This window comes from Orcinus orca, chromosome 4, assembly GCF_937001465.1.
Source record: "Orcinus orca chromosome 4, mOrcOrc1.1, whole genome shotgun sequence".
Lineage (NCBI taxonomy): Eukaryota > Metazoa > Chordata > Mammalia > Artiodactyla > Delphinidae > Orcinus > Orcinus orca.
In genome coordinates this window covers 27,236,899-27,263,965 of record NC_064562.1, presented here as the reverse complement: position 1 = coordinate 27,263,965, position 27,067 = coordinate 27,236,899, and the positions used below count along the sequence as shown (strand labels likewise).

At 39.5% G+C, this 27,067-nt stretch overlaps 1 protein-coding gene across 2 annotated transcripts; it reads right to left on the bottom strand.

Moving 5' to 3' along the window:
• On the bottom strand, positions 1–24,781 carry LSM6 (LSM6 homolog, U6 small nuclear RNA and mRNA degradation associated). Of its 2 annotated transcripts, XM_004263612.3 has the most exons (5): positions 24,631–24,741; positions 23,128–23,230; positions 11,345–11,460; positions 2,904–3,017; positions 1–398 (listed from the first exon to the last, which is right to left on the bottom strand). In XM_004263612.3, exons 3-5 carry the CDS (start codon positions 11,436–11,438, stop codon positions 364–366), a joined length of 243 nt encoding a protein of 80 aa, XP_004263660.1. In that variant the 5' UTR covers positions 11,439–11,460; positions 23,128–23,230; positions 24,631–24,741; the 3' UTR covers positions 1–363. The 2 variants fall into 2 exon arrangements, with proteins under 2 accessions (XP_004263660.1, XP_004263659.1); XM_004263611.4 differs by lacking the exon at positions 23,128–23,230 and having other exon boundaries at positions 24,631–24,781.
• Positions 24,782–27,067: the final 2,286 nt, after the last annotated feature.

The window sequence follows — 27,067 nt, the reverse complement described above, 5'->3', positions numbered from 1 at the left end:
TCTCTACAAATGTTTTAATTGTCCTCACGTCCATCATTTCAGTCAGTCCCACAAGCAAAGCAGGCAAATCAAACGGTGTTGTTTGAGACTTCAGTTACAAATCATGTAGGGAGAAAGATTTTCTCTTTTTTGAAAATTCTTTTTGCTTTCTGCTCACTGACATAGAGGTAAAAGAAAATGACTGCAACTTAAATATGAAAGAACTCTTTACAATTAAATCCACAATTTTATACATTTATCTCACTCACGTGTCAGTGAAAAATCACCAACTATGACAAAATAGGACAAATTATATGACAGAAGAACCAAAAAACTTAATAAAAAACATATCCGAGTGTGAGAAGTATGGCACTCTAGGTGTCTTCACATCCTCCTCTTCTGTGTACTTATGTACAACACTGAAAAGAGAAAATGAACAAATTGAAAAAAACTTTTCTAAGTATCATAATAGCAAGTTTTAAAAGCAAGCAGATTTTAGTCTGACACCTCTGCATATTTCAAAGGAATTTTCAAACCACACAATAAATTCTAGAACTATTATAAGACTAATTTTATGTCTCTAGACCTGGGTTTGATGTCTTAGAGGACTGTGTTCTGATCTTAGCTATACATCTGACTGGATTTGCAAATCGCAACCAAGGGGATAAAATAAAATGTATGTGAAAGTCTCTGGAATCTTCGAATGTTTTATAATTCTAGGTATAACAATTATGATTGGTGGTTAAAGCAAATTAGTAAATCTACCAGGCCAGATTTCAGATTCAAAATAAAGAATAAATAAAAAATAAATATTTTCATCCATCTCCTCGATATAATCACTAAACTTCCTGTTTACTTTTTTAATTGCATCAGGATAAACAAGAGCTGAGGAGTTTGTTATTTTGTCTTATTCTGAATTCCCTGTAAAGTATCAGCCTTTGGTTTATCTGAAGTTTTGCTCAGCTAGTCCTCTCGTGACCACCCACATGAACTCTTCAGGGTATACTGAACATGTAGTACATGAGAATCAGACCACATCTAATGTCTTGGTCACTAGAGACTAAGCTTTCCCCAGAGGTGTACCTCCCCTCCTACCACCCACGCCTACTCAGACTCTGACAGGTTTGTGCAAAGTGAACATTAAGAGATATCCTGATCAAAGGACATAGCACAGATTAATTAAATAAGCCAGGATCCTCTTCAAGAGCCTAGGATGTGAATTATGGAGCCGATTACCCCATGGAAAAAGTTATATAAGGAAAGCATCAGAATGACAGTAAAAACATCCCTAGGAAACTGGCCAAGTCCAAGATGTAGTCTGTACATGACAGGATGCATCCTATCACCTCTCACAGAACCTGCAGCTAGCTGACTGCTGTTATCAGCTGTACTGAGATGGGGAAAGATCATTAACATTTCTTAGTAAATGGAAAGAGTCAAACAAGAACAATATTAAAAATAGGAAAAGAAATTCTACATTGGAAGGACTAAAAAGGTATATATATAAAGATATGATGTGACCCCAATGTTCACAGCAGCACTATTTACAATAGCCAAGACATAAAAGCAACCTTGGTGTCCACTGACAGAGGAATGGATAAAGATGTGGTACATATATACAACGGAATATTACTCAGCCATAAAGAAGAATAAAATAATGCCATTTGCAGCAACACAGATGGACCTAGAGATTATCCTACTAAGTGAAATATGTCAGACAAAGACTAATATCATATGATGTCGCTTACAGGTGGATCTAAAAAAATGATACAAATGAACGTATCTACAAAGCAGAAATAGACTCACAGACAAAGAAAACCAACTTATGGTTACCAAAGAGGAAGTGGGGGGAGGAATAAATTAGGAGTTTGGGATTAGCAGATATAAACTACTATATATAAAATAGATAAACAACAAGGTCCTACTATATAGTACAGGGAACTATATTCAGTATCTTACAGTAAACTATAATGGAAAAGAATCTGAAAAGAATATATATATTCAGTTATATATGCACACATATATGACTGAATCACTTTGCTGCACACCGGAAACTAATACAACACTGTAACGCAACTATACTTTAATAAAAAAATTTTAAATAAAATAAAATGAAGATATAATGTGAAGCAGCAATATGGTATTGTAAGGACAGGAGGTAGAATAACTGCAATGAAAGTCAGGATGTTTAGTTCACAGCAAAGAGATCCAAGTGTTATGGGGGCTGAAGAAGTTATCCGAACTAAAGAATACACATCAATAAAAAACCCCGAATCAAGAGTCACAGAGCTCCATTTGGGGGATGGGACCAAAAAGTGGGGATGAATCAAGGGATAATTCCCACAGTTTTGATGTCTTCCCCGCCCCCACCCCAAAATTCAAATATAACTTTACTGATAATGTGTTTTTAAACCAGGTACTTGAAAGTAACCATAATAATCAGATCAATAAGTTGTTAAAAAAGCTGGGTAACTTCAGAACCATATTTCCTCTTTTGTCATTTCTGCCAAACTAAAGGATACAAATCTCCCACAGAAAAAAAGCATCTGAATGCTTAATAGAGAAACAAGACAAGCTAACTGCCAAACCAAAGGTAGCAGGGAAACAGTGGCCATTCTCAGAGCACCAACCGCCAGTGTGAGAGGCCGTGTTGGGGGAATATAACACACTGTATTCGAGAACAGAGCTCTGGGTCAGTGTACCAAGGCCCCTCAATTCACCATCAGCAAAGGGAGGGAAGAAGAGAATTTCTAGTTCCAAAATGCCATGAAGCATCCAAAAAAGAACTAGCCACACTGAAGATCTGAGATGTAATAAGAATTTAAAAACAAAGCAAAACTAAAACTGAACTTTTAAGTCATCTAGAAAACATGCTGGTGATCCTGTTTTGGATGCGATATAACTGTAGAGTGAAGGGCTGTTACCATTGTTTCCTCGGATAAATGCATCCCCGTACTTATTCTTCAGCTGTCCATTTACATACTCCTCTGTCTGCTCCAAGGCTATATTCATATAGCCATCCAGGCAAGCCAGGACCCCTGGAGATGGATTCAGACAAAGAGAAGACATACAAAGCAAAGAGTTGAAAATTACAGGGTATACCTTAGAGCTGACAATCTCTTTACTCATTAGCTCTTACATGCTTAATATAAAAACTCACACCGTAAATGAAATTCAATAGAGCGAAGCACAAAAGTCTTTGCTCTCTGCCCGTCTGAATGAAAGGCTAAGACGCGTACAGCACGAAGGCCGTCATGCACCCACTGCTGGCAGGGAAAACAATGGGCTGCCGCCTCCCTCATTGCATGTGTGGCAACAATGGCAACTTTTAAAGCCTTCACAAAAGTAACACGGTAAGAATATTCCAAGTACGACACCATTCTTTGAGCGCTAAAGACAGGAGTGGGCAATTATGCAGGAACAAATGATCCCTAGCCATGACTCCTCATGCCCAGTGGCATTTCTGACTTTGGGCACTAAGTGAAATACGGGTCTGGCAGATTGATCTCGTTCTTTCACAACATCTCCTGCAGCGGATGAATGTATTCCAAGGTTAAGAGGAAGGCTCCACAATCTGCCAGAATAATGGAAAAGAGGAGACAGCAGGTGCTCCTGAAAGAACATCTTAAAGCTGTGACTCCCAGTGAGGAAGAGCTTGAGAACACGGGCACCATATTGCTTTACAGCACATCCCTCTCTGCGCTCTTCCAGTTAGAATATTTGCAGAACCACACTAATAAGAAAAACAGTAAACGTTCCAGGCAGCTTTCGAGGAAACTGTTCAAGTGAACCTTTTTAATTGTGTTAAGATGGTATCAATTCTGCAAAATTGGACCTGATGATCCTTTTTTAAAAAAGACGAAGATATGTAAACCATTAACTCTGAGCCTCTAACTTCAAGTGGTATTTTCTAGATAGACAACTTAAGTAAAAACAAATACTACAAATGTGATTCAATTAACAAAGTCGATAGCCCCATGTAGTCTCAACTTCATTAATATGCTTCTCACTCCCTGCCTCTGCCCCCATTATCCTCTCAACAAAAGTTTCTTTTCAAAATTTTGTGTGTGTGTAATGAGAGCTCAAGACAGTAAGCTAACAAAATTCTGCTAGAAGCTGCAAACTTTCGAAGCATCAGAATGCACTGTGAATAATAATAATTATTTCCTATCAAAAGAAAGCTGAAGCTACAACTTTAGTTTCATTCCTGCTGTATTACTTTATATCTAAACCACAATCATAAATGAGCAAGAAACTTCTGAGACATGATATGCAAATGTTTGAAAATTAATTAAACGCATTTAAAAATGAAATGTTCCCTTCTAATAAAAATATTCTCATAGCAAAGGTTTTTTAACAAAAAAGGTTCTTGGAGGTTGGGATTATAACCCCCTCCCTTCTCTAAGGGATTAAATTACAATGAATAACAGAAAACAAGTTTCTTCAAACTTGAAGGGAAATTGCTACAGAGAACTGGGTTGTTTCCTTGTTTGTTTGTTTTTAGTTAATCACATTCTTTATAGTATGCTCTCAATAGTGTACAACGTTTTGCTTTAATAGTATAGAAGCCATGGCCAGACAATCATAAACGGAGAAAAATTAGGGTTACTACTACCCATGTGAAAGGTTGTTGAAACTTACTAGTAAACAAGGAAATATAAATTAAATGAGATATTACTTGTTGCCAATTAGAATGGAAAAGTTGACATTAAAGGCTAACACAAGGGTTGATGAGAACGTAGAGATGAATGAGCCACCTGCCCTGATGGAGGGTCATGTACACCCTCTTTGACTCTGAAACCGTACCCCAGGGAATTTATTATAAAGAGACACTTGGACAAGTGCTTGAGATACATGTTAAAGGAACAGTCATTTACATTAGAAAAAAGATTGGTGAACACCTAAATGTCCATTAATAGGACACTGGTTACAAACAAAAACAAAACTGTGGTCCATCCACTCATGGTATTCCTATGTAGCCATTAAACACTCCATGTTGTCAGAAAACTGAATGCATTTAATGTTAAAAAAAAATCAGAATGCATGTACAATTAATTGATCCCACTTATGTAAAATTATGCTTATACAGAGACAGATCTAAATGGGTAAGGGTGATTATCTCTGGATGGTAGAATTTGGGGAAGATTTACCTTTCTTCTATATACTTTTCTCCATTATTTGCTTTGAAATTTCTTAAAAATATATATATATGTGTATATATTTCCTTTGAAAATAGAAAATGTTCCCCTAAAGAGTAGGCTGGTGGATCTCCTCAATGAAGGGGGTACTGAGAAGATACTGAACACATGTCGCCACCCTAATCAGCTGCTGGATATTCTCTACGAATCTATTACCTCCTCTGGGCCCATCAAAAGCCCAGGGGTGAGAAGCAGCACACAGAGATGTTATAATATCTCAGTATTCAGTATAAATCCATTGATTCCACTGTAAAAGTCAAATTAAACTGGAGCTACATTATTAATGTCAAGAAACTAAAGCAGTACATAAAAAGCAGAGTATTTTTTAGGAAGGCTTTTGAAGCAAGCTTGAGTTTGAGTCCTAGCTCCTCCCTTACTAGGTGGAGATAATCAACAGAGATCTCAAAGGATTTATGTGAAGAGAAAATGAAAATTAAAGTGATTCATGCACACGGGACCCACAGTAACCTCTCAATAAAATTAAGTTTGCACATGTGGAAAGTGGAAAAATCTCAAGAGATTTCGATCATTACTCAGGAAAGAGACCAAGAATTATTCAGAAAAGAGGCCAAAAAAGGCTTTAAAACTTTGCTAATCAATTAGTTATCCATACCTGTGAAATATTCCCAGTAATTTAACATATCTTAATTTTGGAAAATTAGGAATTTAGTTACTTCAAAACAATGGAATTGGATACCATTCCTTACACAAAGTTAGTTTCAGTAGTGTCAAGCCTCTTAAAAAGAGCATTTCATTTTCTACAAGACCAGAAAGGTGTCTTTGGATACCCCACATATTATATGAGTGAGAAGTTTACGCTGAAAAATGATACTGTCTAAATAGTTGCTTGCCAATCTATTTTTTAACACTTTTATTACAGTATAACTGCTTTACAATGGTGTGCTAGTTTCTGCTGTATGACAAAGTAAATCAGCTATACATATGCATATATCCCCATTTCTCCTCGCACTTGGGTCTCCCTCCCACCCTCCCTATCCCACCCCACTAGGTGGTCACAAAGCACCATGCTGATCTCCCTGTGCTTCCCACTAGCTATCTATTTTACATTTGGTAGTGTATATATGTCCATGTCACTCTCTCACTTCGTCCCACCTTACCTTTCACCCTCCCCGTGGCCTCAACTACATTCTCTATATCTGCGTCTTTATTCCTGTCTTACCCCTAGGTTCTTCAGAACCATTTTTTTTTTTTTAGATTCCATACGTATGTGTTAGCATACGGTATTTGTTTTTCTCTTTCTGACTTACTTCACTCTGTATGACAGTCTCTAGGTCCATCCGCCTCACTACAAATAACTCAATTTCATCTAAGCAATATTCCATTGTAATATATATCCCACATCTTCTTTATCCATTCATCTGTTGATGGACACATAGATTGCTTCCACGTCCTGGCTATTGTAAAAAGAGCTGCAATGAAAACTGTGGTACATGACTCTTTTTGAATTATGGTTTTCTCAGGGTATATGCCCAGTAGTGGCATTGCTGGGTCGAATGGTGGTTCTATTTTTAGTTTTTTAAGGAACCCTCCATACTGTTCTCCATAGTGGCTGTATCAATTTACATTCCCACCAGCAGTGCAAGAGGGTTCCCTTTTCTCCACACCCTCTACAGCATTTATTCTCTGTAGATTTTTTGATGATGGCCATTCTGACCAGTGTGAGGTAATTCCTCATTGTAGTTTTGATTTGCATTTCTCTAGTGATTACTGATGTTGAGCACCCTTTCATGTGTTTGTTGGCAATCTGTATGTCTTCTTTGGAGAAATGTCTATTTAGGTCTTCTGCCCATTTTTGGATTCGGTTGTTTGTTTTTATGGTATTGAGCTGCATGAGCTTATTCTATATTTTGGAGATTAATTCTTTGTCAGTTGCTTCATTTGCAAATATTTTCTCCCATTCTGAGGGTGGTCTTTTTGTCTTGTTTCTGGCTTCCTTTGCTGTGGCTAAAACTTCCAACACTATGTTGAATAATAGTGGTGAGAGTGGGCAACCTTGTCTTCTTCCTGAACTTAGTGGAAATGGTTTCAGTTTTTCACCATTGAGAATGATGTTGGCTGTGGGTTTATCATCTATGGCCTTTATTATGTTGAGGTAAGTTCCCTCTATACCTACTTTCTGGCGGGTTTTTATCATAAATGTGTTGAATTCTGTCGAAAGATTTTTCTGCATCTATTGAGATGATCATATGATTTTTCTCTTTCAATTTGTTAATATGGTGTTATCACATTGATCGATTTGCGTATATTGAAGAATCCTTGAATCCCTGGGATAAACCCCACTTGATCATGGTGTTTGATCCTTTTAATGTGCTGTTGGATTCTGCTTGCTCGCATTTGTTGAGGATATTTGCATCTATGTTCATCAGTGATATTGGCCTGTATTTTCTTTCTTTGTGATACCTTTGGTTTTGGTATCAGGGTGATGGAGGCCTCGTAGTATGAGTTTGGGAGTGTCCCTCTGCTATATTTTGGAAGAGTTTGAGAAGGTTAGGTGTTAGCTCTTCTCTAAATGTTTGATAGAATTCGCCTGTGAAGCCGTCTGGTCTTAGGCTTTTGTTTGTTGGCAGATTTTTATTCACAGTCTCAATTTCAGTGCTTGTGATTGGTCTGTTTATATTTTCTGTATCTTCCTGGTTCAGTCTTGGAAGGTTGTGCTTTTCTAAGAATTTGTCCATTTCTTCCAGGTTGTCCATTTTATTTTCATATAACTGCTTGTAGTAATCTCTCATGATCCTTTATATTTCTGCAGGGTCTGTTCTTATTCCTCCTTTTTCATTTCTAATTCTATTGATTCGAGTCTTCTCCCTTTTTTTCTTGTTGAGTCTGGCTAATGGTTTATCAATATTGTTTATCTTCTCAAACAACCAGCTTTTAGTTTTATAGATCTTTGCTCTTGTTGTCTTCATTTTTTTTCATTTATTTCTCATCTGATCTTTATGATTTCTTTCCTTCTGCTAATTTTGGGGATTTTTTGTTCTTCTTTCTCTAATTGCTTTAGGTGTAAGGTTAGGTTGTTTATTTGAGATTTTTTCTGTTTCTTGAGGTAGGATTGTATTGCTATAAACTTCCCTCTTAGAACTGCCTTTGCTGCTTCCCATAGGTTTTGGGTCGTTGTGTTTTCACTGTCATTTGTTTCTAGGTATTTGCTGATTCCCTCTTTGATTTCTCCAGTGATCTCTTGGGTATTTAAGAGTGTACTGTTTAGCCTCCAACTGTTTGTATTTTTTACAGATTCTCTTCCTGTAACTGATACCTAGTCTCATAGTGTTGTGGTCGGAAAAGATACTTGATACAATTTCAGTTTTCTTAAATTTACCAAGGCTTCATTTGTGACCCAAGATATGATCTATCCTGGAGAACATTCCATGAGCACTTGAGAAGAAAATGTACTCTGTTGATTTTGGATGGAATGTCCTAAAAATATCAATTAAGTCCACCTTGTTTAATGTGTCATTTAAAGCTTGTGTTTCCTTATTTATTTTCATTTTGGATGATCTGTCCATTAGTGAAAGTGGGGTGTTAACATCCCTTACTATGATTGTGTTCCTGTCGATTTCCCCTTTTATGGCTGTTAGCATTTGCCTTATATATTGAGATGCTCCTATGTTGGGTGCATGAAGATTTACAATTGTTTTATCTTCTTCTTCGATTGATCCCTTGATCATTATGTAGTGTCCTTGTTGCTTGTAATAGTCTTTATTTTAAAGTCTATTTTGTCTCATCTGAGAATTGCTACTCCAGCTTGCTTTTGATTTCCATTTGCATGGAATATCTTTTTCCATCCTCTCACTTTCAGTCTGTATATGTCCCTAGGTCTGAAGTGGGTCTCTTGTAGACAGAATGTATATGGGTCTTGTTTCTGTATCCATTCAGCCAGTCAGTGTCTTTTGGTTAGAGCATTTAAGCCATTTACATTTAAGGTAGTTTTCAATATGTATGTTCCTATTACCATTTTCTTAACTGTTTTAGGTTTGTTATTGTAGGTCTTTTCCTTCTCTTGTGTTTCCTGCCTAGAGAAGTTCCTTTAGAATTTGTTGTAAAGCTGGTTTCCTGGTGCTAAATTCTCTTAGCTTTTGCTTGTCTGTAAAGGTTTTAATTTCTCTGTCTAATCTGAATGAGATCCTTGCTGGGTAGAGTAATCTTGTTTGTAGTTTTTTCCCTTTCATCACTTTAAATATGTCCTGCCACTCCCTTCTGGCTTGCAGGGTTTCTGCTGAGAGATCAGCTGTTAACCTTATTGGGATTCCCTTGTATGTTATTTGTTGTTTTTCCCTTGCTGCTCTTAATATTTTTTCTTTGTATAGAATTTTTGATAGTTTGATTAATATGTTTCTTGTGTTTCTCCTTGGATTTATCCTGTATGGGACTCTCTGCACTCTCTGCACTTCCTGGACTTGATTATCTATTTCCTTTCCCATATTAGGGAAGTTTTCAACTATAATCTCTTCAAATATTTTCTCAGTCCATTTCTTTTTCTCTTCTTCAGGGAGCCCTATAATTCGAATGTTGGTGTGTTTAATGTTGTCCCAGAGGTCTCTGAGACTGTCCTCAATTCTTTTCATTCTTTTTTCTTTATTCTACTCTGCAGTAGTTATTTCCACTATTGGACCTTCCGGGTCACTTATCTGTTCTTCTGCCTCAGTTATTCTGCTATTGATTCCTTCTAGAGAATTTTTAACTTCACTTACTGTGTTGTTCTGTTTTTTCCTCCTTAGTTTTTCTAGGTCCTTGGTAAATGTTTCTTGTATTTTCTCCATTCTATTTCTAAGACTTGGGATCATCTTTACTATCATTACTCTGAATTCTATTTCAGGTAGACTGCCTATTTCCTATTCCTTTGTTTGGTCTGGTGGATTTTTACTTTGCTCCTTCATCTGCTGTGTATTTCTCTGTCTTCTCATTTTGCTTAATGAGAAGCAAAATGAGCTTCTGCAGCCTGCAGGTTCATATTTCCCATTGTTTTTGGTGTCTGCCCCCAGTGGCTAAGGTTGGTTCAGTGGGTTATATAGTCTTCTTGGTGGAGGGAACTGGTGCCTGTGCCTGTGTCCTGGAGGATGAGGCTGGTTCTTTTCTTTCTGGTGGGCAGGTCCGCATATGGTGGTGTGCTTTGGGGTGTCTGTGAACTTATTATGATTTTAGGCAGCCTCTCTGCTAATGGGTGGGGCTGTGTTCCTGTCTTGCTAGTTGTTTGTCATAGGGTGTCCAGCACTGTAGCTTGCTGGCTGTTGAGTGGAGCTGGGTCTTAGCGTTGAGATGGGGATCTCTGGGAGCGCTTTCGCTATTTGATAGTACGTGGGACCAGGAGGTCTCTGGTGGTCCAATGTCCTGAACTCGGCTCTCCCACCTAAGAGGCTCAGGCCTGACACCTGGCCGGAGCACCAAGACCCTGTCAGACACTCGGCCAGGTACGTGGGGAGTTTCTTGCCTTTTGGGAAGTCTGAGGTATTCTGCCAGCGTTCAGTAGGTGTTCTGTAGCAGTTGTTCCACATGTAGATGTATTCTTCATATATTTGTGGGGAGGAAGGTGATCTGCACATCTTACTCCTCTGCCGTCTTGAAGGTCCCTCCCGTTGCTTGCCAATCTTGACTGCTTCCACAAAAACAAATGCTGCTGGGCCAAGGAGTTCTTTAGTATCCGGTTATTCAAGCCTGGCTGTCACCAGGGGATGCAGGCACACCAATCTCAAAGCAAAGACAGGAGACAGGAGCCCCAGATCACGCAAGTCAGAGGAACACGCTCTGCTGTCAGAGTTGTCTCTAAAATGAACCATCTCAGAGGTAGAAAAAGAAATGGGTATAGGGGCATCCCTGGTGGCGCAGTGGTTGAGAGTCTGCCTGCCGATGCAGGGGACACGGGTTCGTGCCCCGGTCCGGGAAGATCCCACATGCCACGGAGCGGCTGGGGCCGTGAGCCATGGCCGCTAAGCCTGCGTGTTCGGAGCCTGTGCTCCACAGTGGGAGAGGCCACAGCAGTGAGAGGCCCACGTACCGCAAAAAAAAAAGAAAAAAAAGGAATGGGTATAGAAACTGTTGACAACTAACGCTTTTTTGGTCTACTGGGTACTTCAAAGAGGTTAATAAAAAGCAGTTAAGTCACCTTTACTTCTTTAGTGAACACCAGTAAGGATGAAGCATGGAAATCTTACCTCGGTAATCCACTCCGGAATTTAATTTTACCACGACTGGTCGTCCGATGATTTGCTTCAGGAAGTCACTGGGTGTTTGCTTCCGCAGACTCATTTTAACAATCCTGATCAGAAATCTGAAAGGGAGAAATAAAGGTAAAGACAAAAGTTAATTATTCAACAAAAAAGCCTGGAAGCCCTTAATGTATTTATAGGAAATCAAGTGTCAAAGGACCACGTGCAAAGAGCCAACACTGCTCCACCACCACACCCAGAGCACAGCAGCTAACGTGATTCCAGTTCTTACCTGGAGCCAGATACTAAGCTAAGCGTTTGACACACATTATCTCATTAGGCCCACAAGAATCCTCAGACACAGCCTCACCACAGAAGAGTCCTGTGATTCCAGAGCCCCTGTTCTTAACCACTTGTCACCACTGTGTCCACAGTCAACATACCCACGACCACCATGACCACCGCCACCACTTACCCAACGTTCACTTCATGCTGAGTGCTCTGCTAAGATCCCTAGAAATACTGTCAAATTTAATCTTTACAAGAACCCTGGGAAGAAGGTCTTCATATCCCCATGAAATTAAAGGCTGCTGATGAAATTAAAGGCCCAGAAGGATGAAATTACGTGCCCACAAATGTGAGGGGATCAACATTCAAGTTCTAATCAGGCATGGGTTTTTTTTTTGTTTTTTTTGGGGGGCGTTCACAGGCCTCTCACTGTTGTGGCCTCTCCCACTGCGGAACACAGGCTCCGGACGCGCAGGCTCAGTGGCCATGGCTCAAAGGCCTAGCAGCTCTGCGGCATGTGGGATCTTCCCGGACCAGGGCACAAACCTGTGTCCCCTGCATCGGCAGGCGGACTCTCAACCACTGCACTACCAGGGAAGCCCTCAGGCATGTTTTAAAGCCACAGTTTACATAATGTTTATATAGTATTTACAACATCTAATTGTAAATACTATATGCCAAAACAGTATCTTCAGAAAGAATAATAATCATAACTGAGAGCCAATATTTGAGTGTACTACAGGCCGGCACTTATGTAAGCACTTTACATGTATTAATCCACTTAGAGCTCACTCATTTTACAGATGACTAGACACAGAAAGGGCTAAACACCCTGGTCAAGGTAACATAGCCAGTAAGTAGATGGCCAGCCCATGTCTTAATCACACCTTTATGCAGCCTCCTGAAAGCTGCTAATGTAGCCAAATATTTTTATTATATTATATTATAATTATAGCAGATATACACTCCTTATAACAAAGAAAAAAATCTTAAAAATCAAGTATAATAGGAATCTAAAATACGGAAAGAGCATTACGTACCCAAATCAATCACAGACATACATAGCTACCCATCACTCCTTTCAAAACTCATCCTGTTTTGTAAGTTCTCTATCTCAAAATATTTTAATAAACAAACGTAACAAAACGTAACTGTTACTTAAATAAAAACTTTGGAAATTAATTATTCTGTTTCAGTCAAATTCAGCATCAATTTTATTTAGTAGCCATATAAACATTCACATTTAAAAATTAGTATGAATGCAATACTTGAAGGACTCTCCTCAAGAACTCAAGTTGTGGGGTTTCCCTGGGGGCACAGTGGTTGAGACTGTGCCTGCCAATGCGGGGGACACGGGCTCGAGCCCTGGTCTGGGAAGATCCCACATGCCGCGGAGCAACTAAGCCCGTGCACCACAACTACTAAGCCTGCGCTCTAGAGCCTGCAAACCACAACTACTGAGCCCGCGTGCCACAACTACTAAAGCCCACACACCTAGAGCCCACACACTGTAACAAGAGAAGCCACCGCAATGAGAAGCTTGTGCACCACAGCGAAGAGTGGCCCCCGCTCACCGCCACTAGAAAAAGCCTGCATGCAGCAACAAAGACCAAACACAGCCAAAAGTAAATAAATTACTTTTTTTAAAAAAAAATCAAGGTTTTTCTTGTTTTGTTTTCAATCAAAACTTTCACTAAACATTCTTCCATAAATAGCACTGGTTATTTCACTCCAAGTCCATCCACTCAATGATCTGAATTCAGGTTTAAGATGATTGTTTGGAGATTTTCTCAATGTAAATTCATGCAGACTCAGCAGTTTGGATAAACTAGAATGCTAGATTATTGGCTTTTCATTTGTTTAACAATTATGTGTATGGACACACCCGGTAAGAAAATTTTTTAAATGTACACACAGGCTCTGACCTTAAAGAACTTAGAATCTAGAAGAACTTAAACTCTTGTTTAAAGGGCATGAGTAAACAAAAATGATCATAATTTAAGTAAAAAAGTTTTCTTTAGGGCTTCCCTGGTGGCGCAGTGGTTGAGAGGCCGCCTGCCGATGCAGGGGAAACGGGTTCGTGCCCCGGTCCGGAAAGATCCCACATGCCGTGGAGCAGCTGGGCCCGTGAGCCACGGCCGCTGAGCCTGCGCGTCCGGAGCCTGTGCTCCACAACGGGAGAGGCCACAGCAGGGAGAGGCCCGCGTACCACAAAAAAAAAAAAAATTCTTTAAACAAGAAAAGTCAATATCTCAAATTAAACAAAAGAAAATACAAATTTCAAAAACTATTCTTGAATGTGGGGCTGACATTTGGTCCATCCATTCCATCTCCTCAAGGTTTGAAGGATTTTTTAAATGTGATCAAATAATTATTCTGCTTGGCAAATTTTAATTTTTCCACTGAATTGCCAGTTTATTTGTTTAGCTACACTGTCTCAACAGATAAATGAAATTACGACTACTATTCAGGACAATCACTATTCATTCATGATTCAGACCACACAACATTATTTATGGTGTTTTGAGCTCACGAAGAAAATTACAAAGTAAGTACTGTAGCAGATTCAATACCTTTAATGACATTAGTAAAAGGAAACACATCTTCCCATTTATCTACAAAGTGCTTTATTTCTGTCTTCAACATGCATTGTTCTGTAGTTGGACAGGTCTACAGACATGCTGAAGGCCCCACAGAGACTCATTCACTGAGACTTAGGTTCATTTCCCATCAGATGCTAAGTCCCATTGTGCCAGCTTCTTCATCTACAAATTTGAGAGAAAACTAGTTTATTTTGTGCTAAAAAACCCACTAAGATGCATTCTGATGTGAAAATCTATTATTAACTACCTTGTCCAAAGTTAAAAGTTAATGACAGCAGATGACAGAGCAAGGTAAAAACCCAGCAGACCAAACAAATGAAGAGGAAATAGGCAGTCTAACTGAAATAGAATTCAGAGTAATGATAGCAAAGATGATCCAAAATCTTGGAAATAGAATAGAGAAAATACAAGAAACGTTTAACAAGGACCTTGAAGAACTAAATAGCAAACAAACAATGATGAACAACACAATAAATGAAATTAAAAATTCTCTAGAAGGAATCAATAGCAGAATAACTGAGGCAGAAGAATGGATAAGTGACCTGGAAGATAAATAGTGGAAAAAACTACTGCAGAGTAGAATAAAGAAAAAGGAATGAAAAGGATTGAGGACAGTCTCAGAGACCTCTGGGACAACATTAAACACACCAACATTCGAATTACAGGGCTCCCTGAAGAAGAGAAAAAGAAATGGACTGAGAAAATATTTGAAGAGGTTATAGTTGAAAACTTCCCTAATATGAGAAAGGAAATAGATAATCAAGTCCAGGAAGTGCAGAGAGTGCAGAGAGTCCCATACAGGATAAATCCAAGGAGAAACACAAGAAACATATTAATCAAACTATCAAAAATTCTATACAAAGAAAAAATATTAAGAGCAGCAAGGGAAAAACAACAAATAACATACAAGGGAATCCCCATAAGGTTAACGGCTGATCTCTCAGCAGAAACTCTGCAAGCCAGAAGGGAATGGCAGGACATATTTAAAGTGATGAAAGGAAAAAACTACAAACAAGATTACTCTACCCAGCAAGGATCTCATTCAGATTAGACAGAGAAATTAAAACCTTTACAGACAAGCAAAAGCTAAGAGAATTTAGCACCAGGAAACCAGCTTTACAACAAATTCTAAAGGAACTTCTCTAGGCAGGAAACACAAGACAAGGAAAAGACCTACAATAACAAACTCAAAACAATTAAGAAAATGGTAATAGGGATATACATATTGATAACTACCTTAAATGTAAATGGATTAAATGCTCCAACCAAAAGACACCAACTGGCTGAATGGATACAAACACAAGACCTATATATATGCTGTCTACAAGAGACCCACTTCAGACTTAGGGATCCATATACACTGAAAGTGAGAGGATGGAAAAAGATATTCCATGCAAATGGAAATCAAAAGCAAGCTGGAGTAGCAATTCTCAGATCAGACAAAATAAACTTTAAAATAAACTCTATTACAACAGACAAAGAAGAACACTACATACTGATCAAGGGATCAATCCAAGAAGAAGATATAACAATTGTAAATCTTTATGCACCCAACATAGGAGCACCTCAATACATAAGGCAAATGCTAACAGCCATAAAAGGGGAAATCGACAGGAACACAATCATAGTAGGGGACTTTAACACCCTACTTTTACCAACGGACAGATCATCCAAAATGAAAATAAATAAGGAAACACAAGCTTTAAATGACACATTAAACATGATGGACTTAATTGATATTTATAGGACATTCCATCCAAAATCAACAGAGTACATTTTCTTCTCAAGTGCTCATGGAATGTTCTCCAGGATAGATCATATCTTGGGTCACAAATGAAGCCTTGGTAAATTTAAGAAAACTGAAATTGTATCAAGTATGTTTTCTGACCACAACACTATGAGACTAGGTATCAATCAGAGGAAAATATCCGAAAAAAATACAAACAGATGGAGGCTAAACAATACACTACTAAATAACCAAGAGATCACTGAAGAAATCAAAGAGGAAATCAAAAATACCCAGAAACAAATGACAATGAAAACACAACGACCCAAAACCTATGGGATGCAGCAAAAGCAATTCTAAGAGGGAAGTTTATAGCAATACAATCCTACCTCAAGAAACAGGAAACATCTCAAATAAACAACCTAACCTTACACCTAAAGCAATCAGAGAAAGAATAATAATTAAAAAAAAAAATTAGCAGAAGGAAAGAAATCATAAAGATCATATGAGAAATAAATGAAAAAAAATGAAGGAAACAAGAGCAAAGATCTATAAAACTAAAAGCTGGTTCTTTGAGAAGATAAACAAAATTGATAAACCCTTAGCCAGACTCATCAAGAAAAAAAGGGAAGAGACTCAAATCAATAGAATCAGAAATGAAAAAGGAGAAGTAAGAACAGACACTGCAGAAATATAAAGGATCATGAGAGATTACTACAAGCAATTATATGCCAATAAAATGGACAACCTGGAAGAAATGGACAAATTCTTAGAAAAGCACAACCTCCCAAGAATGAACCAGAAAGAAATAGAAAATATAAACAGACCACTCACAAGCACTGAAATTGAGACTGTGAATAAAAATCTTCCAGCAAATAAAAGCCGAGGACCAGATGGCTTCACAGGCGAATTCTATCAAACGTTTAGAGGGAGCTAACACCTAACCTTCTCAAACTCTTCCAAAATATAGCAGAGGGAGGAACACTCCCAAACTCATACTACGAGGCCAACATCACCCTGATACCAAAACCAAAGATATCACAAAGAAAGAAAATACAGGCCAATATCACTGATGAACATAGATGCAAATATTCTCAACAAAATGCGAGCAAACATAATCCAACAGCACATTAAACAGATCATACACCAGGATCAAGTGGGGTTGATCCCAGGGATGCAAGGATTCTTCAATATATGCAAATCAATCAGTGTGATACACCATATTAGCAAACTGAAGGAGAAAAATCATATGATCATCTCAATAGATGCAGAAAAATCTTTCAACAAAATTCAACACATTTATGATAAAAACCAGCCAGAGAGTAGGTATAGAGGGAACTTACCTCAACATAATAAAGGCCATATATGACAAACCCACAGCCAACATCATTCTCAATGATGAAAAACTGAAACCATTTCCACTAAGTTCAGGAAGAAGACAAGGTTGCCCACTCTCACCACTATTATTCAACATAGTATTGGAAGTTTTAGCCACATCAATCAGAGAAGAAAAAGAAATAAAAGGAGTCCAAATCGGCAAAGAAGAAGTAAAGCTGTCACTGTTTGCAGATGACATGATACTGTACAAAGAGAATCCTAAAAACTCTACCAGAAAACTACTAGGGCTAATCAATGAATTTGGTAAAGTTGCAGGGTACAAAATCAATGCACAGAAATCTCTTGCATTCCTATACACTAATGATGAAATAACTGAAAGAGAAATTAAGGAAACACTCCCATTTACCACTGCAACCAAAAGAATAAAATACCTAGGAATAAACCTACCTAAGGAGACAAAAGACCTGTATGCAGAAAACTATAAAACACTGATGAAAGAAATTAAACAGTTAGAGAGATATACCATGTTCTTGGATTGGAATAATCAACATTGTGAAAATGACTATACTACCCAAAGCAATCTCCAGATTCAGTGCAATACCTATCAACCTACCAATGGCATTTTTCACAGAACTAGAACAAAAAATTTCACAATTTGTATGGAAACACAAAACACCCCAAATAGCCAAAGCAATCTTGAGAAAGAAAAACAGAGCTGGTGGAATCAGGCTCCCTGACTTCAGACTATACTACAAAGCTACAGTAATCAAGACAGTATGGTACTGGCACAAAAACAGAAATATAGATTAATGGAACGGGATAGAAAGCCCAGAGGTAAACCCACGCATATATGGTCACCTTATTTTTGATAAAGGAGGCAAGAATATACAATGGAGAAAAGACAGCTTCTTCAATAAGTGGTGCTGGCAAAACTGGACAGCTACATGTAAAAGAATGAAATTAGAACACTCCCTAACACCATACACAAAAATAAACTCAAAATGGATTAAAGACCTAAATGTAATAAGGCCAGACACTATAAAACTCTTAGAGGAAAACATAGGCAGAACACTCTATGACATAAATCACATCAAGATTCTTTTGACCCACCTCCTAGAGAAATGAAAATAAAAGCAAAAATAAACAAATAGGACCTAATGAAACTTAAAAGCTTTTCCACAGCAGAGGAAACCATAAACAAGACAAAAAGACAATGCTCAGAATGGGAGAAAATATTTGCAAATGAAGCAACTGACAAAGAATTAATCTCCAAAATATAGAAGAGGCTCATGCAGTTCAATATCAAAAAAACAAACAACCCATCCAAAAATGGGCAGAAGACCTAAACAGACATTTCTGCAAAGAAGATATACAGATTGCCAACAAACACATGAAAGGATGCTCAACATCAGTAATCACTAGAGAAATGCAAATCAAAACTACAATGAGGAATTACCTCACACTGGTCAGAATGGCCATCATCAAAAAATCTACAAAGAATAAATGCTGTAGAGGGTGTGGAGAAAAGGGAACTCTCTTGCACTGCTGGTGGGAATGTAAATTGATACAGCCACTATGGAGAACAGTATGGAGGGTTCTTAAAAAACTAAAAATAGAACTACCATATGATGCAGCAATGCCACTACTGGGCATATACCCTGAGAAAACCATAATTCAAAAAGAGTCATGTACCACAGTGTTCATTGCAGCTCTATTTACAACAGCAAGGACATGGAAGCAACCTAAGTGTCCATCAACAGATGAATGGATAAAGAAGATGTGGGATATATATACAATGGAATATTACTCAGCAATAAAAAGAAATGAAATTGTTATTTGTAGTGAAGTGGATGGATCCAGAGACAGTCATACAGAGTGAAGTAAGTCAGAAAGAGAAAAACAAATACCGTATGCTAACACATACATATGGAATCTAAAAAAAAAAAAATTGGTTCTGAAGAACCTAGGGGCAGAACAAGAATAAAGACGCAGACGTAGAGAATGGACTCGAGGACACGGGGAGGGGGATGCGTAAGCTGGGACGAAGTGAGAGAGTGGCATGGACATATATACACTACCAATATAAAATAGATAGCTAGTGGGAAGCAGCTGCATAGCACAGGGAGATCAGCATGGTGCTTTGTGACCACCTAGAGGGGTGGGATAGGGAGGGTGGGTGGGAGACACAAGAGGGAGGAGATATGGGGATATATGTATATGTATAGCTGATTCACTCTGTTATAAAGCAGAAACTAACACACTATTGAAAGCAATTATACTGCAATAAAGATGTTAAAAAAAAAAAGTTAATGACAGAGAACAGTTCTGAAAGTTTCTGAGATGCTCTTCCTGGGTTAGGATCCTCAAATAAAATTTTCCATTGTTTAGAAAAAAGAAAAAAGTTAAAGACAGATGAAAGAATACAAACCTAGACTGATAGTTGCTTAACTGATGATATTAGTTATTTTTAAAATGTTACTATCTTTCCTCACCTTTTAAAAAAGCATGGACATATTCTTGTTCTAAACTCATCAAAGATCATGCCTCTGCCATTAAGTCTCATCTCTACCCCAATTAACATCAATCTCTTCCTGAAGGCATTCAACGCTTCGAATTTTTATGCAGCACCTACCTGTCAGGCACTTAGGCTGGGGATGTAGCACCTATAAGATGTGGCCTTGGGCCCTCAGAGTTGATACTCCAAAGGGGACAGAAACATACAAATGGCAAAGTTTTTAAAAAGCTGTATGCATTTGGATAAAATGATGCAGAGGATAGCACCTACGGAAGAGTGGCTTACACCAGGCCTTGGAGATCAAAGGAAGATTTCGGGAGGTGAACCTGAGCTGAGTATGGAGGAAAAGGAGTCCACCAGCCTAAAAGGAGCGAAATCTTAGCAAAGGTATTAGACAGTGTTTGGGTTTGAGGGGAAAATGCCACCTTGGCAAGAAGGACAAGCAGCAGCTGCTGAAGGGAGCAGGGCCACCATCATGGGATCAGAGCAAGTCAGGCTGAGAGACGCAGCCCTGAGCCTCTAGGCCAGTTTCCCAAAAGTGAATCATCTGCATCACTTGGAGATCCTGATTCGGTAGTTCTGGGGCAGGAACCAGAAACTGTCTGCAAAAGCGCAGGAGACGCCTATGAACTGGCAAGCATGGGAAATACTTGTGTCAGTGATGGGGACCCTGGGGAGGTCTGAAGCAGAGACTTGCATGATTGGAGACAGGCCCTCTCACTTAGTTCTGGCGTCAGAGTTTCCCATTTGGTTACCTGTCACTATTTACTCTCTTTTATATGCTTTACTTTTTTTAAATAGGAGTCTTTGCTCCCTCACAAGACTGGAAGCCACGTGAAAGGAGAGACTAGTACCAAGCTTCTCATTTACTCTCTAGAACATCGACATTGTGCTAAATCTCTTGAAAAAAAATTTGCTTTAAGTTATTTGTAAAGAGGATGGTTGCTTCAAACACATTTTATCCATCACTTTAGGAGAGTGTATCTTTTACATTTGTCTTCATTAGGCTTCCGTGGTACTCCCTGTTACTTAATGACTCGTCCATAAATCCATTTTGTATGAGTCAATTGGTCTCGACACCACAATTTTTCCCATGACTTGCCTCACGTAAGTTTAAGTTTTCATCTTTTAAATTGGATAAGGCAGAAGGAACAGTTCTGACTGTTTCTGAAGGAAGAAAAAAGCCTCTTGAACCATAAACATATAAGAGGAAAAAGGCTTTCTTGCTTCAGGGTCACCTTGATAAAACTTCTCTTCAAAATTAAAGCCATAATCACCCTCTAGGCCTCCTCTCCCTTCCCTGACTCCTACTCGGGGTTTTAAATGACCTATTTTCATAAATGGCTATTAAGTCAAAAGCAGTATATTTTCTGGCAGAAGCTACTGAGAGGTCTGGTACAAGAACATCTGCCTACTGCCTTGCGGAGATTTTTTTAATTAGAAGAATGGGGAGGAAAAAAGAAACAAATTTTATTCATCCACTATGTGCCAGGCCACACTAGATTCCTCAGCAATTCACATAGCAACCCTGTGAGGGGGTGAGCAGAACTAAGGCTTGACCCCGAAGCCGAAGCCCTTTCAGAGGTTCAGCTGCCCTTCTGAATAGGTGTTAAACCTGGGGAATGGCCATAGAGACAGTGAGAGATCTATCTGGAGAGTAGCAGTACTGAGGGGGAAACACCGAAAGTGACAAAGTCCTGTAAATTAGCCTGTGATGATATTTAAAAATGGTCAAACAGAAAGAAATATACAAGGAGACTTGCAAATCCTTGTTTCTTGGCAATGTTCACTGTAAACTTTCACCTACTCTTTAAGTATTTACAGTTTAGGGTGAAAAAAATTGAAAAGGAAAAAAACTGCAATGAAACCCAATACTACAACCCAAGTAAACGCAGCTGTAGACTAACACATCATTGTCATCATTGTCAGAGAGGGCATGAGACATGGAGAAACACAGCTCTCTCTGTATCTCCCTTCTGAGACAGCGGATACGCTGCCCTCTTCCGAAGGCTGCAGACCAATCCCTCCTCCCCTCTCTCCCGGGGGCACGCTGAGCTGGCCCTCTGCGCACCCAGAGCGCCTCTCTCCACTCGCAGTCACTGCCCTGGGCGGCTGTTTTGCAGTTTTCCTGTTTGCTGACCAGTCTCCCACACTGGGTTCTAAGCTTCTCGGGGACGAGGGAAATGTCTTACTCATTTAGTAACCCTGGTACCTAAGCACACTGCCCAGGCCTGAGGGAGCAGCACTTAAGGGCAGTGCCAAGGAAAAGCCCTGTCCCTTCCCCTCCTCTCCCAGCTATGGGCACAGGGATGAGTACAGCATCATGCATGCATGTAAACAGCTATAACCTAGTCACATCTCTATTACTGACCACCAAATTAAAGAGAGATGGAGAAAACAGAAACGTTTCTGTGTTGTACAAGAAACAGCGGCACCCGAATCAACACAGATGGCTTGTTAAATGCAGATTCCTGAAGCCAACTCCCAGTCAGACTCTCTAGGTAAGGAACACTGTAATTTATGTTGTATAAAGTTCCCCAAATAATTTCCATAAGCAAGTGGTTCTCCACCAGCAGCGCTTTTAAACCCCACCCTCAGGGACATTCAGAAACGTCTGAAGACATTTTAGAGTCTCTTGACTGCGGAGCGCGGTGCCACTGATGTCTGGTAGGTAGAGGCCAGGGGTTCGGCTTAACACTCTACAAAGCACAGGACGGCGGTCCTCCACAACAAAGGACGATCTGCCGCCAGATGTCAGCTGAGGTTGGGAAACTCTATTATAAGCCCTAAAACCATTGTTCTCTGATCTTAAGGCAAAAGAAACCTTCAAGGGTTAACAACTGAGAACCAACAGCTAAGTTCTAACCCCATGACAGAGTATAAATCATAACTTATTAGATATTTTATTCCAACATATAAAGAATATGAAAACAACTGTCAAAAAAAATCTTGACGGGATTGCCATTCCAAATAATGAATTTCTAGTCCTGACCATGAAAACATCACTTTTCCCATTCTTCAGTGCTACAGATCACTCAGATGATTACAATCTCTGTTACCTGGCCCAAATCTGAAACCGCAGAATATGAAAAAAAATATATATATATATTATATATAGATACAAATTATATATACATAGCTGAATCACTTTTGCTGTACACCTGAAACTAACACAATATTGTAAGTCAACTACATACACTTCAATAAAAAAAATAAACTGTTGAATAATCCAAGTGATGTAAACATCTTTTAAAATTCTAATACTAAGAACGTCACAGTTCAGTGAGAGACCACCTGCTGCAGCATAAAGAGTACTCACTTGGGATGCGGGAACCCTGAGTTCTAATCCCAGCTCTGCTACTTAATTAGCAGTGTGCCTTGGATAACTCATCATTTCACCTCTCAGGCCCCAGGTTCCTCATCTGCAAAATAAAGGAGTTATGCCAGACGATCGCTTAAGGGATCATCCTGCTCTAACATTCAGTCAGGGCCTATGCAGTAACTCCAAAAATACAAATACACACACACAATAACATCCTCTGAAGAGTCCTGCACAAAATTCAAGCAAGTGGAATTGCCACGTAACACTATATTAAAAAAAAAAAAAAATCCAAAGAGGCTCAACCTTGCCAGTTGATATCCTAGAAAAGAATTACTTTTGGTGAAAAAGGCACAAACGTGAATGATGGAAACTGCTAAAACTTTTTTGGCAAACAATCTGGCCATGTGTATGAAGACCTAAAAAAGACCCCACAAGATCACAGCATCTGTTCTAATAATTTCACTCCTCAGAATCAGTCCAAGTTAATCATCTGAAATATTTTTAAAAGAAATGTTTATCAAAGTATTACCTGGAATACTAAAATGAAGGAAAAATTCACAAACACCCTAAATGCCCCACAGCCGGGAAATGGTTAAATAATGGGTAGGACCTACACAATGATGATTTAGGTAGCCAATCAAAAGAAAATACAAAATTAGAAATTAGGAATGATTTCTAAATGAAAGTGAAAAACTAAATATACTGTTAAGTGATAAAATGGGTACAGCCTTAGCTCAAATACAAACTAGCCCAGAACAGACTGTAGGCGGAAGGGTGCCATGAACGTTATTTTCTTCACTAAACGTTTCTGTATTTTCAATTTTTCTATAACCGTCTTGTATTAATAAGGGGTAGGGAAAGGACACACCAAATCACTCTCAAGATTATCTGCATCATCCCGGTTCTAGACACCTTAAACGAAAATACGGACTGACCGCGCGCGCACACGCCTGCTCACAAAAGCCGTGGTGACAGGACTTAAAACCATGCAACTGTGGGCATCCCCAACCTGACAACTCGGGAAGGTGGGCTAGTCCAGCTCTTAATTCCTGGGAGTCAGGCGCAGCCACCACGATGCAGCGGAGGCCAAGCAATCCCAGGCGAAGCCTGGCCCTGTGTTCGGGTCCGCTTTCCCGCCGAATCCCCGGGCTCATGTCGGGCTTCCCAGCGTACTTCGACCACCATGAGCGGTCTCGGAAGCCACCTCGTGGGGCCCGGCCAATGCCGTTCCTCCCCGCGCGATCTAGGCTGCCCTCGGGGTGGGGTTCTTACGACCGAGCTCGGGAAGCCCGGCGCCGGCAGTCCCAGATCTCCCGGGCACGACAGGCGCCGAGGACCGAGAGTGAGCGCGGGGACCCGGCACCCGCAGGCTCCGAAGTCCGCGCTCACTCCCGGGCCCTCCAGGGGCTGCAGGCCCGGCCCGGGGATGCTGCTCACTAATCCTGCCCGGGACGACGGAACACTGAGGCCTCGGACTGCCCGCGCGGCCACATGGCTCACCTCGCGGCCGGGATCAGCACCCCGACTCCGGGCACCCCACAAGCCCGGCCTCCGCCGACCAACCAGGCGAAACCGAAACTGAAATCGCCGAAGCTGCGGCGCTTTTCTGTCTCAGCCAATCATTGCTTTCCATGACTACGGCAGCCCGCGAGGACCGAAAAGCCTCACCGCGCCAGAGCGCGCTAATCCCAGAATCCTGGTTTGCCTGAAGGTGAAGTTGGCGCCCCGGAGTCAAGGTGGAAAGCGCTGGGGCTCTTTTCTAACAGAAAGCAAACACCACCAGTCTTCCCTCCCCCACTCCCGCAAAGGAAAAAGCAACACTGGAAGGGATATTTTAACCAGGATTTCTTTTAGGCAGAAATGTTAAAAAATAACTTGAAGGCATAAGAAACTGGAATTCACTGCGAAAGTAATGTCTATACATACTCAAGAAACGTCCTGAATTTGAATAATTAAATACAAATAAATAAATAAGACAAGCATTCTCGGACCTTTAAATCCACTTTTGGATTTTGCTTAAATGTGTGAAGACGAAGTCTTTCTTAGCAAGAGATTGTTTCCATAGCGACGATAATCGACACAAAAAATTAAAATCACTGAAGTAACTCGTATTATAAAGGCATAAAGTGCGTTGCATTACAAACTAGTTCTAACTGGAAATGGTGTACAGACATTATTTAAGTGCTGCTATGGGAACTTGGTTTGGAACTTTGCATGAATTCTCAATATTCTTGCTATTCAAGGGAGAGGAAAAAGAAGAAAACTAATATGCCAGGACTTGATTCCTTTTTCCCCTACACACATACCCTCATCAGCTTAAAATTTATACTTTACTTCTATTCCAAATTTGTGATGCTATAAACAAAGCGATGATATCTTTAAGCAGATCTTTAACCCTGTTTAAGTGTTACAGGATCTAAAATACAGATTTTTTTTCTAAGACAAAAATGAGTTCACCCTCTTTTGAGCTTCTCTTAGCTAAAGGCAGAAGAAATGAACCTTTGATTGACACAGGGGACAGAGAATGACTAGGTGTGATTTGGTAGAAAGGAAGGACTTCCTTATATGCTTTTATAAGAGCTCCCTTTGGGTAAAGACCACATAATTGTAGATTTATTTAAAAGAGCTGTATTTGAAGTTCTTGCAATATAAAATATAATGTAAATTTAAAAAATTTAGGTAAAGTGTCATTTAAATAAATTAATTAGCTGCCCCAAAAAACCCCACAACATAATAGGATATAAAGCCCCATCCCCAAAAACCTTCACAGAAGACATCAAATTGTACTATATTCTGCACCGATTGTTTCAATTATTTAAAACAGAATTTTTTATTCATAGCCTCTTTCACTTTACCAAAGAGCCTCCATGGAGTCATTGTGACTGGTGGGCAGGGGACAAGGAAGAATTTTAAGGACACGTTTCCTCTGCAGAGCAGCTGCAACATTTTCGAAGGGGCAAAGATTTGTAAGGGCCCAAGCAGATAAACAGGGTGGGCACCATGAATTAGTTCACAAGCCAAAAATGTTTACCAAAATGTAGTTGTGCCCAGAACCCCCTCAGCAGCTTAGAATTGGCTTTCACTAACCCACAAAGCAACCTTCCATATTTTACAGGGCTTTTTTCCCCCCAGCATCTTTTATTATACAAAGAAAACACGTGCAAGGCTTTTTCGGAATAGTAGTACACTGAGAACAAGTCTTCAAAACCCTGAACACAAACATTAATTTATTAAGGAGTTTTAAAGTCATAAAAATAGCATGACAAGATTTAGTTTAGCTTACATGCTTTAGTTGTAAGAATTGATGAACCTACACTGACACATCATAATCACCCCAAGTGCATAGTTTATATTAGGGTTCACTTTGATGGCGTACACTCTATGGGTTTTGACGAACATATAATGACATGTATCCACCATTATCGTATCATACAGAGCAGTTCCAGGGTCTCCAAAATCATCTGTGCCTCGTCTGTGTTTTTATCCTTCTCTCCCCACTGACCCCTGGCAATCACTGATTTTTTTCCTGTCGTCATGGTTTTGCCTTTTCCAAAATATCATTCAGTTGGAATCATACAGTATGTAGCCTTTTCAGGTTGGCTTCTTTCACTTAGTAATATGCATTTAGGGTTCCTCCATATCTTTTCATGGCTTGATGACTCATTTCTTTTTAGCTCTGGTTAACATTCCATTGTCTGAATGTACCACAGTTTATTTATTCGTTCACTTACTGAAGGATATCTTGGTTGCTTCCAAGTTTTAGCAGTTATGAATAAAGTTATTATAAATGTCTGTGTGTGGGTTTTTGTATAGACATAAGTTTTCAATTCACTTGAATAAATACCAAGGAGTGCAATTGCTGAACTGTATGATAAGAGTGTGTTTACTTCTGTAAGAAATGGCCAAACTGTCTTCCAAAGCGGCTGTACCATTTTGC

Excerpts from the sequence above, each read along its gene's own strand:
- LSM6 (XM_004263611.4), bottom strand. The coding sequence starts at position 11,438 with ATGAGTCTGCGGAAGCAAACACCCAGTGACTTCCTGAAGCAAATCATC. Across the intron at positions 3,018-11,344 it reads TTCCGGAGTGGATTACCGAG|GGGTCCTGGCTTGCCTGGAT; the intron begins GTAAGATTTCCA and ends ATCCATCTCCAG. Across the intron at positions 399-2,903 it reads ATTTATCCGAGGAAACAATG|TGTTGTACATAAGTACACAG; the intron begins GTAACAGCCCTT and ends TTCTCTTTTCAG.